Below are 13,253 nucleotides of genomic sequence, written 5' to 3' on the forward strand. Positions count from 1 at the left end.
AAGGGACACTAAACAAGACTAGCATGGATGGAAGGGACACTAAACAAGACTAGCATGGATGGAAGGGACACTCAACAAGACTAGCATGGATGGAAGGGGCACTCAACAAGACTAGCATGGATGGAAAGGGACACTAAACAAGACTAGCATGGATGGAAAGGACACTAAACAAGACTAGCATGGATGGAAAGGACACTAAACAAGACTAGCATGGATGGAAGGGTCATCAAACAAGTTTGATAACCATAGCCAAATATATAAAGAAAGAATTTAATATCTCGAAATAAATAACATTATCTAGAGGCCTTTTCACTCTTGAAACTTTTATAAAGTCTGTTAACATTTTCTAAGCCAGCTAATATTATTCGGAAAGTGGAAACACAACGAGTTAAACGGATTTGTTTTAGCTAATTTAGTTGACCAATCCTTTTATCAATATGCAGCTGAATGGAATTGGTTGGAATGCAGCTTGTCCTTTTATCGTACATAGGTTTAACTATCACTTTTTTCCTTTTTGCATTTTGTGGCATTCATTATTTATTTCTAACACGTTTTCCTAACACAAAGTCTTGACTCAAAATTTTATTTAAAAGAGACGTGACCATAGTATTGTCCAATAAATCAGAAGATCCACTATTTATATTCCATTGTGCAGACGAAAATCATAATACGCTGAATTACAAATTTCTCATTTCGGATTGCATTCAAAATGCTTCGACATCTTCGAATCCTTCCGCTGGATCTCCAGTCAAATCAATGCGCGCGTAGTCATCAGAATCAATAGATTTGCAAAAGTGCACTGCGTATTTGAGTTTTTCGCACAGAATACGCTGACTTGAATACCGTGGCATCTTTAGTAAGAAAAAGCACGTGTAAGACTCAGGGAGGTAGTGATCTGGAGGGTTATACTTGTCTAGCACCTAAAGAGAAAACAAAAAAATTACAATCGGGAAAACAAATCAATTATATAACTGGCCTATCAGAGCAGCATTGAAGGATATCAAAAGAGATGTTGCATTATCACGTGATGGAAGCCATAAAAGGAGGTAGGAACAATGGACTACTTCGACGACGCGGAGGCCATCTTGAATCACAAGGCATTATGGGACGTCCAGGGGGCAAATATACAAAGCTTTGTTACAATAATGGCGTCGATTGACATTTACGGTTCGCAATAAGACAATTTGACAAGAGATGAATTAAAATAAGTGAACAGTTATTATAAAGGTAAATACGAGAAGCCATTTTCTGTGCATGATTTATTTGTTTGATATTTCGATCACTCTCCAGTGATCATCATCAGACTGAATTATAATATAAGTGAAGTTTCTCAAATATCATGGGGAAGCGATTCAAAATGGCCTTCCCACCGTCGAAGTAGTCCATTGAATCTGGTCTAAAAATATTTACGCAAAAAGAGTCTCCCAGGGAAAGTACTATGGTTGTGTCTCCTGTCAGGACTACCATCTCGTGATAGAGCAAAGCCTCTATGAAATCACAGTGAAATGCATATTACTCATACAAGGAAAACAGACCTGAAATACAAAGTCCCTTCCGCGGAAATCAGCAATGGTTCTTGGAAGTCTTGTCCTTCCCCATACGAATCTCAAAAACAAAGATCTCTCAGCGTTGGAGAAAGCTTCTAAGGTGTCCCAGAACCAACGAACTAATGGTGCCGTGGCATCAATTCCCTTGTACGTCGCAACAGATTTCAGAAGATCTAATGGGATATCTGGACTACCACAGACCATGGTTTCAAGCTCTGGGCCAGTAAAAAGGGATAATAGGGGTACTGGGACAACTCTTGCCATGCCTTCACGAACTGCTGCGACCTAGAAGATGTTAATAGTATATTTTGCTATCAACGCTAGGGAATCACATCAATGTTTTTGAAGCTCAGGCCTCATAGATTTATAGGAAGAGTATGATCGCTTTAAGCAAGAGTAGCGCGAGACCCATCCGCGGGATCCCGGCCGAGGTTGAAGAAAGACCCTGATGATCAAAAAAGAATTAATGTTTAAGAGTGTTGCTGTTTCACAAGTAAAGTCAAAGTTTACCTGGTCATCAAATTCACGTAGTCTGTAATTCAATGCCAAACGCACGTACTCTTCTCGATTGTCAAGCGAGATAGTCTTGATCTTTGAATGTAGAGGCACTTCACATCCACTAGCACTAGGGGTACTAAATGGCATTTCCATAGCTTCAAATGTCTCGGCATCCATATCCCGAATACACATCAGACCCGGTACATAATCCTTGTCAATCTCGGCTAAGTCGGATACCGTTAGAGGAATACCCGCTAGCTGTTTCCAGGTTGGTTCGGCCAGGTTGAGGCTAAGCGGGCTTCCTGTGCGTATAGCAATTCCTATTAGCACTCCCAAAAAGCGGAACATATGAAGGTTAGTTTGAAATTTAGCGTCCGGGTTAAATATGAAGCAGTCACGGTTAGCACCAGACTCTTCTCGCCCGTTGGGAGTGACAATCAGTAGTGGTAGAGAGCCATTTTGCAGCTCGTCACACATTTCTGCGATAGACTCGGAGTAACCTCCGCCACAGTCGTCAACACTCTCGCCTATGAATTTTACTTTCCATACACGATGAGGGAGAAACAAACTTTCTGGGCCAAAATTACTCATTTTCTCGCAGGCCTGGCCAAAGACGGACTTAGCTCCATCTGGACCTGCTAGGCCCCCTTTAGAGCGGTACTTCTTAACCTAAAATATACAAGAAATTAAACGATTTTTTAATGAAGGATTAAAATTCAAGGCAATGCAGACCTTGAACTACAAAATCTACACGAGTCCAACTCGAATAATTAAATAAAAGGGAAAATGAACAAATACAGCTACAAATTACACATGATATGATAATATACTGTACCTGTATTCTGTTAAGTTCAATAACTGGCCCATGTTGCCTGTCTCGTACCATTGTTGTCTGAACAACCTTGCGGAACGCAGCTTCCTATCGTACAAAACACAAAGCATCAAAGCCTTGAACCTATTCTTGGGGGGAAATATACTAAAGAGTAATCCATGTTAGAGTGCATACCATAAATCCGTGCAAAAGTTAACTTACAAAATTTTACAAATTAGTGCAAAGTTTTACGGTCTACTGAGGTCTACTGAACTTACTAATTGTGCAAATTTGTGGAATTTCTTACAGTTTTTCATGGATATGTGGTATGCACACTATCCGGGCATCATGACTACTCAAAACATTAAAAGAGAAAACTTACTTTATTTGAAGGAATTAATACGCCCCTTAAAGTATTTAGACCAATCAAGGGGCCGTTATCTAGCTCATCGTCTTGTGAAGTATGCAAATCGAATATTGTTATGGACGAGCAAAAAAGCTCAGAGAACTGGTGTAGTAGGATAAGTCTGTTGCGAAGATCATTTAAACGGATGTTGTGTAGGTGATTATACTCCATGGGTATTTCAGTAGGGAGCTTCCCAGCATTGGTTGGTTTGGAGGTTGACCATGCAATGGTATGAGCTGACCCACACGCCACACCAGAGATTTTTTTGCCCTAAATAAAAAGAACGATTATTTTAGTGTGTTCATTCAATTTTCATTTAAAGATAGATTTTTCATTCCACCTCTAATTAAAACTACAGTTTGACCGTTACAGCGCTTCCCAACCACATGCGCGAAATCGTACAATTTGCTGCTGCGACAAAGTTGGTTTTGGTGGACGTCAATCAAGGCGTTTTCACAACATTCAATAGGCACGTGCTCTTCAAGATTTCGAATTTTCCGAATTTGTTATGGAAACACATGGTCATTGAAACCCAACACTGAAACCTTATTTTGTCTTGCCAGAAAAAAAAGTACGATTTTGCGCGCGTGATTGGGAAGCGCTATAAGAGGTAAGAATGAACTGTAGGAAGCGATTGAATTTGTTGCTTGGATTGAATAATGATCCACTGATTGTTCTAATAGCCTATAAATTATCACGAAGAACCTAATGTACTACCTTTTATCTTTTGTCGCGACTTAATGCGAAAAAAAAAAAAAAACCCCACAAAAATTGATTATATCACTGCCTATGGAATTACTGTACCCATGAATTCGTGTTAAACTCATAGTGCGTGGGACAAAACAATTAGAGAGACGTTACCTGCAGTGCAGTGACTAGTCGTGGCCTCGGGATAGCATTAGTTGTACCATCTCCTAACTGTCCTTCATCATTATCACCCCATGTGTATACCTCCCCTGTATCTGTAGATGCTACACAATGTAAAGATCCTGTTGATATGGCGATGATCTTCTTGCCCTGCAGTGCTGCTACACGTTTAGGTCTACGTACATGATCATCTGTACCGTGCCCCAGGCGATAGTAGTCACCCTTGCCCCTGAGATAAATTCATAAAGTCCTTCTTAGTACCTTACCAGTGAACTGGTAAAATTCCAAAAATTCACGTCTAGCGAGGTTTGTTTTTGGGACAGAGTGCATATTTTGAAGTTATTTGGAACAGTTTTCCACATTGCAAAATCAAAAGTGACTTTCTTTAGACTTGTTTATTTTTGTTTGGTGTATGTATGCATTAAGTTTACTTACCAAGTATAGACAGCGCCAGACTTTGTGAGGGCTACAGAGAACTGCGAGCCACACTCCACCTTACACACCCCCAGGCCTATCAGGGATTCAATACGCATGGGTACCTTACATCCATCACTACCACCACGTCCTAACTTGCCATAATCACCGTCACCTAGCAATACCAACAACACAATCAACATTCATGGATTATACAGTAATAGTTTATGCAATAAACATCCGACTATAGGCAAACTTGCTTGTGCCGAGCAGAAAACATGCATGTCACCGTAAACAGACGATGCTGTCATGCATTGAATTAACCTTGATAAATATAGTCCTATTAAAATAAGCGGTATACTATGCACTTAGTCCCCCTCCCGTTCCTTCTCCCTTCCCCTTGCTAAAGCGCCGCTGCGCAGGCTATCGCTGGCAAACTAGAAATGGCCTCCCATTTTGAATACATTTGAATTCTGGATACATGACTAAGAAGCGACCAATTAAAGTTCTCGCTATAGTTAACGTATTATGCCCAAATAAACATCAAGACTCACCCCAAGACCAGACACAATCATCATCAGTCAAACACAAGGTCTGCGCGTCACCACTGCCACAGGCTACATCGATAACCCTGTATCCACGTAATGCTTCGACTAATTTAGGGATTAGCTGGTCCTCACTGTCTCCATGCCCGAGTCGTCCATATCGTCCTTTTCCCCATGTGTACAGTTCATGGCTGAGGGTAACACATGCACTGTGTGATCCACCGCAAGATATATCAATCACTCCCTTTCCTCGAAGGGCCTCGATAACACGTGGACGGTCACACGAACTGAAACACGTACACAAATTGACGCTCATTTATAGATTACCTCAGTGAAAAATAGGTCCATTAAGTATCTTCCATCCCTCGGTCGCTCCTTCTACTACACTATATTCACTTGTGGACATACGGATTTGTATTCCTTTATTCAGGTCTAGCCATCACGTGGTTAAATGATGTTGCATTGCGGTCACCAAGGAGTTTCGTACGGATTTCCGTACGAATACACTGACCGTTTTAAACAAATTATCTACTCGGTTTGTTTGGTTAGCTCTCTCAATACAAGCAAATTTTTCTAACTTGATTGGAGCTTTTCTTACTATTGTTTAGAGAGTTAACTAAAGAAAGCAAATTTGTATGGGAATCCGAGAACAATGGTGACCGCAACACAATTCAACACCATTTGTACCAATTGACGGTAGCTCGGAAAAGGTTAATTGATACTCTCTATTGGTGAAACATGATTTGACTTACTTTCTGTTACCGTGCCCAAGTTTTCCATCGTCGCCTTCTCCCCAAGTGAATACATCTCCATCTACAGACAACGCCATGGCATGTTTACCACCAGAATGCACAGCGACCTTCTTGATAACCACGTGTTGAAAGGACTCGATTATTTTCATTGATGTAACCGTGTCTGTTCCACCTAGCCCTAGTCTACCTCCATGACCATAACCTGTAGCATACACCTTCGAATGTCATAGTAAGATATATATTAACGACATAGTGGGCTTCCTGACCAAAGTACACAAGTCAATAGCTAGTATTGATTTGATCTCCGATTTAGATTTTGCAGTACAGCAACGTTTCTAGTAATGCTTACCCTTCCTTCTGCAGTGACAGCGAAAAGAGTCTGTTCACCTCCTACTATCTGTGTGGGTCTTATAGCAGCTAGGGCCTCACTTGCTTGGGGTAGTTTGACTTTAGCACCTTCAATACTTCCGAGCTGACCCCTGTGGTTATGGCCCCACCCATATATGGTGCCACTTCCTCCCCATGTCATGGTCCAATCAGATGGCCGCCTGTAATAACAAGATCTTGATCTTTAAAAAAACTGCCAAACAGTCACGTGCTGATATATGACTTTGAAAACGAATCAATTCAGCTCAAGGTCCCTTGGGGATGGCTCTGTTGTATGGCAAACAAGCTTTAAACTGCTTTGTATTTTGAAATCGAAAGTATTTTATAAGGGGAAAAAAGTATTTTTGAAAAGGTTTTGGATACGACATTAGTAACCCTGCACAAAATCTTTAAATAAAGTAAGTCCACTTTTTTCCAGCCAGTACCAATCACGTGTCAATCTATTTAAAAGGCCTATTTATCCAGAAACTGTAACGCTTTCTCGTCTACGTCTCGGTATCTAGTGTTACTATACAGTCTTATAAATGAATGACTTGTCTCCAGTAAAAAGTACTTTCAGTTATTATCAAAATAATATTCTGCCGACATGGTAGAGAACAAGAATTGTCATGTATCATTGACATTGGTTTATTTACCAAAGTAAAGAAATGGAGTGGTGAGTGCTTTCTGAAATCTGCTCTTCTCTACTTGGTCCAACTAACAACAAATAATAAATAAAACCAATAGCAATATTACTTACTGATTAAGCCAAAGTAGCAATTGTTCGTCTTGCTCTCTCTTGAATATCGTATGGTCCAGATAATCTTCTCCCGTCTCTCCTTCGGTAGTCAGCTCTTTTATCTTCTCCTGTACATCTTGCACAAAGTCTAAAGGAAGAGGAAGCCTGGACTCTAGTGAAGATGCTATACGGGAAGCCATACAGTAGCGCCTGAACCAAGCCCAGTCATGCCGGTCCATACAACATGGCAGTAAGTCGATACCAAGATCACATGCTAAGGCAACAAGCACCTGATGAACGATATTAATTGTATCAGCAACCGCCAAGCTACATTCCTTAACCTTAATTTATAACTTACCTTGAAAAAGTCACTGTGAAGCAGATGCTTGCCACCGCGAACTAAAGGCTCTTCGTATTCGTGCTGTCTTCGTAAGGCATCGGGCAGTCCTCGTATAAGACTTCCAAGGGCCGAAGCTGAAATAGCCTGGAAAAAAAGTGTCATCAAACAATATTATTAAATGTCACTCTGTGCAGAGATCAAATTTATTGATCTCTGAATTCCTGGCCGGACTATTTGTCCATTTGTAGTCGGACGTAGCTTTGAAGTTCTGTGAGAATAATGTTACAGAACTTCAAAGCTACGTTCGGAGACAAAGGAAGGAGTAATTTTTGGATTCTAAGATAACCTTTAGATCAAATCAGATCAAATTTAAATAAAAACAATAAGGCAGCAATGTTGTTGTCTCAATTTATATTTAAAAAATATTCGTTCGCGTTTCCATTCAAAAATTCGACTTAAATAAATTCCGGTTTGATTGACGGAAGAGAGTCGAAAAACTCGCACAACAAATAAACTTTCGCGTAGCTACGAAATCAATGGTAAATCAACTGAGAGCTTAGCTTCTTACCTTGGTCATGTTTTGATTGCCGATATACTTAAGCTTGATTGGTGTCTCATCATACATCAGATTGAAGCCCAGTAAAGTTGGAACGTCTACGGGCGGTCCAAATTCAGACGTCAATAGTTTACAAAGTCGATGAAGCGCCCAAGTTCTCTGACCAGCGGAAAGTGTACCAAGCTGTGCGCACGAGGCAAGGGCTGCAGCAAGACGAGGAATCTGTGACTGACTGCACATCGTTTCGAGCTGGAAGTCTGGGGAGGTACAATTTGAGTTGAAGTTTCAAAGAACTGCAATAATCCTGAAAACTCACCGAATTCCCCTTTGACATATTCCCATTGCAAATCTCTAGGAAGTGAGATGCTTTGTTATTGGTAGACAAAGGACTATTATTGGTAAACAAAGGGAAAATAACCATGGGAATGAGAGCGCCAGAGGCCGTCTTACAAGGGACTAAGAGCATTATACAAACTAAGAATAAATGAATTAAGAATAAATTATTTATGTTCGGCTTTAATATGGCAATATCTTCGATTCTGCTTTCTCTTACTAACACCAGTTAGTTTGAATATTATACACACGCATTCTCTTACCCAGACATCGTAGTAGGGTAATAATTACATATCGAACCAACTCCCCCTTCCTTCTCCCCCACTGGGAGAACGGACCTATCTAATTAGACAGAAAGAAAGGTGTTTACACTAACCCAACAAACATCGTACAAGATCTATTGATGGTCTTGTAAGTAAGGATCTGTCAGATAGAATATCACATGGAGCAGATGCCGGGGTGATCGGGTATACGGTAAACTTCCAACCCCAACCATTTACTGAACTATCACTTGTAAACTTCCATCGCAACTCGTCACCACTGATTCTCAGTTCACTCGACCATTCCGACCACTCTCTACCCGACCGCACTGATATAATACGACCAGTGGAATCCATGATTGTTAGTGGATCATGACGTCTTTCTGTCGAGCACTGCTTGTCAAACTCCACTCTCAGGCCTTCGGCTCCGGTTATCTTGACAACCCCAGCAGTGTTGGTATTTTCTGTGTATGGATGAGTACTTTCCTGTACAACGGGCTGAAAGGCTGTATGAGAATCACTGTTATTCATAGCAACTTCCTCTAGCTCTGTAATACACAACTCAAGCAGCATATCTGCGACCTTGAGAAACAAAAAAGGCACCATTGAAACACCTAAACAGGCAAGATCTGTTCAGTTACTGATAGCAGTACCACTTTTCCCTCCAAACTCAGCAAGGCTCAGCAAGGCTCCAATCTCCGCGCGCGTCCACAGGAATCCCAAAACACTAGTTTTTACTGAGTCTGGAGGGAAAGTGAGATCGCTCGCAGTCAAGGTGACTGTAAAAACACACATCACCATATTCGTACTTACCTCAGATCTTCCCTGTGCTAGCGCCCGTAAGACTCTTGACAGTACATCCTTACCATGCTCCCCTGTGCGATTAGCCACAGCAAGTTTTAGAAGTTCGACTAACAGCCTTGCGTCTTCTCTACCAAGGATCCCTGTAAACTCATCAAGTCCTTCGACAATTGGTTTATCCCTGGTTTCCTCGCTAACTGTCAATGTGATGTCATCCAGCTCGACTTCTGGCACTGACATTAAAGAAGTCACTTTACCTGCGGGATCATCCCGCGGGCTTGCCTTCGGGTCAGTACTGAGGAAAGCTTTGGAATCCATTAAAGCTTCTACAACACTATCTCTAGCATACATGATCTGCAGTGATGTCAGTATGTGACTTAAAGATTGTTGGCGTTCATGATTCGAATTGAGAGATAAAACGATTTTAGCTAATGAAGGTCTGTGACGCTTGCCGGCGATTTCATTGCTTATGACATCGGTTGCCATAGTTACTGGTTTATCACGAGATGCTTCAGAAGTTAGGCAGGATGCCCCAAGTGGATCACGTGCTACTGGGAACATCACAGGTTCATGAATAGTAGGACGAGGGAGGTCTGACTCAGCCCAGGCTACGCTGTGTGATGAACCACAAGCTACTCGCGTTATCTTATGATCTTCTAGCCCAGATACAGGTTGCGGTCGCTTGTTAACTGTGGTAGTGTTGTTACCTTGCTGTCCATGATCATTGTCACCCCATGCATACACCTAATAAATATATTAGTAATATTCAGTCAGAATAGACATAGAATAGATGTATTTCAACAGACGAAAATAACAGAGTAATTTTTATCTGATAGTTCCTTTGATTTCCCTGTTCCATTTTTGCAGTACTCTGTTTCCCAGAGTGCTTTGCGAGCTTTGTTGCACATTAACTATTGTGTCAGTAACAAATCCGATGAACGAACTAGCATACCTGTCCCTGGTCAGTGACGGCCATACAGTGTAATGCACCAACAGCCACATCAACTATTTTTTTTCCTCGAAGACCATCCACTATTTGTGGCTTCCGTACATGGGTGTCGTTGCCATGGCCCAAACGAAAGTAGTCTCCTTTACCCCTGCAAAATATAAGACAGACATATTGGATAACTCAATCTCATAACGCTGAAGCATCATCTTTGATGGTTTTCAAAATCAAGTCACCTCAATGGGACAACATGATTCCACGGTTTAACTTACCAGGTCCAAACAAGGCCTGATGTGGTTAAAGCAAGAGAAAACTGAGCACCACAGGCTACTTTACAGACACCTTGTCCCTGTAGCTTATCAACTGGGTGAGGCGTGCTACAACCTTCACTCCCTCCTCGGCCAAGTTTACCAAAGTCTCCGTCTCCCCACGTCCATACCGTGCCATCATCGGTTAAAGCAATGGATTGGGCATCGCGACTACCGCAAGCTACGTCAATTACACGATGACTGGCTAGAGACTGGACCTGAAAATAAGGATTAAAACAAAAGGTATGAGCCACTGCATCGTACAGCACCCGTGCAAGACATTTGCAAAGGAAAACATTTTACGATGTCTTATTTTTCACTATGTTCGAGTCTTTGTCCAAGGAGTTCTTGCTTTCATTCATTGCATTTGTGCAATTAATGCTGTGTTTGTTGTTTATTGTTACCGTTTTTGTTCGCTTTGGTCAGTTCTACAGCAACCGCAGCAATTGTTTGTTTTTTTCATTTTGGCAGGTTATTGTTACCTGTTTTGGTTTTAGTTGCGTTTGGTTATCTCCATGTCCCAGACGTCCATACTCGCCCAGACCCCATGTGTACAGTGCACCATTAGACAAGATAGCAGCACTATGAGAACTACCACAAGACATGTCACGCACACATTTGGTCTTGAAGTATTCCAATAACTTAGGACGGTCATATGTGCTAAGAAAGTAATGAGGTTTGATCGTTATTAGTTCCAAGTATGGCTAACAAAACTCTTCCATCATTCAATGTATTCTACATTAGTTCACAGTGTATTCCCTGTACAGTAACTATTTACATAATGTATTTTTCAATTTTATTTGGTTTACATAATGTATTTTGTACGAGACCTGCTTTGTTACGTTTATATTTATTTTATATTTATAAATTTATTTTTCCTCTCTTTCTTTTTTTCTATTGCCTTTTTTGTTATCTTTTTATAGATTTTTCTCATCACAATGTGTTGGTTTTTGAAGTATATTATCGAATTTATCCAACGCAAAAAGATAGGTAAAAACGCGATAAAGCACATGTGGGTACAAGGCTTTCGGTCTTTCGGTATACCACTAAAATGTCTAAGACATCTAATAATTTTAGGAAAGAAAGATGTTACAGAAATCTGTACCGTTTGCGGTATAAATATACAAAAAATAAATAGACTCACGTTTTATTTCCATGTCCAAGTTTTCCATCATCTCCTTCTCCCCAAGAGAACAGCTTGCCTTCGATAGTCAAGGCCATAGAATGACGACCTCCAGAGTGAACACAGACTTTCTTCACTACAAACTGATTCAAGGCTTCAATTTGCCGAGGTACAGCAATGTTACCAGTCAGAGGCCCCAGGCCCAACCGTCCGTTAGTAGATTCTCCACAAGCGAATACTTTGCCATCATGCGAGACAGCGAACAGAGTTTTAGAGCCGCCTGCTACTTGTTGGACTCTTAGGGCACTCAAGAACTCAGACAACACCGGGGTCTTGACCTGAGGTATGAAAAGAAAACCAATTAAATGGGAAACGAGAAACTCTTATAACTGCTACAATATTTATAAAATGAAAACATGGCATGCTTGTGCTATCATTATACCTATTTCAAAGAACGTTGTCGGTCGAATATCTGAGATGGGCGAATTTGTGTGCTTTTTACGTTTTCTGGTTAAAATACGAAAAATCACATATCTGACTCCAAGGTCATGCTTCATATTCCATTCTAGAAGGAAACTATGTTGTTCGGCTGTTGATACATTACATTTTGCAGTGTGCTACTCGGTCTCTGATTTTAGATTTCAGATCTCCGACCGACAACGGTCTTTGTAATAAGAGTATCATCTAGGGGTACAGAAAGCAACTGATCAAAACCTTTGATCCTTTGAGCCCTGCCAGTTGATCCTTGTCGTTCAGTCCCCATACAAACACCTTGACTTGTCCTTCTTGTGTAATGTGCGTTACCGATGTTTTCTTTCTCGATGTCCTCGTATGTACATACATATCGTCCTCTTCATCAAGCGCCATAAACGAAAAACTGGCTGCAACATCATCCTCGTCAGCTTTAGGACGGACAGATATTGTAAGACCATGTATTTTGCAGTCTATACCGCTACTTTTACACTGGCGAATTCCTATTTCAATGAAACGATACTCCTAGTGAAGGGATAAAAAAGATCATATTATTAGGCTATTTGCTTTGCGGATTCATACAATAAAATATAAAGCTTTGCACCATCACGTGGCGGGGCCCATAATACAGCTTGGACTGCCTGTGGTTAGATGGCAGAACAATAAAATCCCTTTGCTCTTGGGAATTTAGTTATTTTTTATGTAAAACGATTGTATTGTTTATGCCATCTAACATGGCTGCCGTCACGTGATTGTGCCAGGAAAAAATACGTTAAGAAATGTGATTTCACAGGAGTGTTTCTACAGGCCACTGTCGCTATGGTAACAATGTCGCTATGGAAACAAACCAACTTACTTCCTGCATATCCTCTAGTAGTGTTACTAGAGAGTCACTTGAACCAACGTGGATTGTCTTGATCTCTTTAAGTCGCGTGACTGAATCACCAGCAGAGATGACGATAAGGGAGGGCATGTAGCTGCTGTCTGATGGATCTGTGGTCATGGTCAGACGGTGCACTATAAGATCGGGATACAACTCTAGACGTATCCAATGCTGACAAAATAACAGGAATATACATAAGTTGCATAAAAAATAAAAATAATCAAGTGCAGAAATGATCAAATTCCCAATGGTATTATTTCAAAAGAACTGTGGACTAATTTTGAAAT

The 13,253-nt window shown here is 40.8% G+C and overlaps 1 protein-coding gene across 1 annotated transcript in view; it reads right to left on the reverse strand.

The window, feature by feature from the left end:
- LOC116295572 (E3 ubiquitin-protein ligase HERC2) overlaps positions 1–13,253 on the reverse strand; it is a 37,948-nt gene continuing 24,695 nt past the window's right edge. The window contains exons 39-59 of the mRNA XM_031703424.2: positions 12,940–13,137; positions 12,327–12,608; positions 11,634–11,950; positions 10,972–11,149; positions 10,454–10,707; positions 10,188–10,332; positions 9,248–9,979; positions 8,551–9,016; positions 7,854–8,098; positions 7,304–7,429; positions 6,967–7,235; positions 6,190–6,388; positions 5,841–6,055; positions 5,098–5,375; positions 4,565–4,718; positions 4,124–4,358; positions 3,239–3,532; positions 2,881–2,964; positions 2,058–2,714; positions 1,536–1,832; positions 1–920 (exon numbers count right to left, since the gene is read on the reverse strand). Coding sequence (XP_031559284.2) covers positions 705–920; positions 1,536–1,832; positions 2,058–2,714; positions 2,881–2,964; positions 3,239–3,532; positions 4,124–4,358; positions 4,565–4,718; positions 5,098–5,375; positions 5,841–6,055; positions 6,190–6,388; positions 6,967–7,235; positions 7,304–7,429; positions 7,854–8,098; positions 8,551–9,016; positions 9,248–9,979; positions 10,188–10,332; positions 10,454–10,707; positions 10,972–11,149; positions 11,634–11,950; positions 12,327–12,608; positions 12,940–13,137 — 5,841 coding nt within the window. The 3' untranslated portion in view covers positions 1–704. The remainder of the gene's footprint in view (positions 921–1,535; positions 1,833–2,057; positions 2,715–2,880; positions 2,965–3,238; positions 3,533–4,123; positions 4,359–4,564; positions 4,719–5,097; positions 5,376–5,840; positions 6,056–6,189; positions 6,389–6,966; positions 7,236–7,303; positions 7,430–7,853; positions 8,099–8,550; positions 9,017–9,247; positions 9,980–10,187; positions 10,333–10,453; positions 10,708–10,971; positions 11,150–11,633; positions 11,951–12,326; positions 12,609–12,939; positions 13,138–13,253) is intronic.

The sequence above is a fragment of the Actinia tenebrosa genome, unplaced genomic scaffold (genome assembly GCF_029948245.1).
Source record: "Actinia tenebrosa isolate PJP-AT-01 unplaced genomic scaffold, QUT_ActTen_1.0 PGA_scaffold6__47_contigs__length_16458017, whole genome shotgun sequence".
NCBI classification, from domain to species: Eukaryota; Metazoa; Cnidaria; class Anthozoa; order Actiniaria; family Actiniidae; genus Actinia; species Actinia tenebrosa.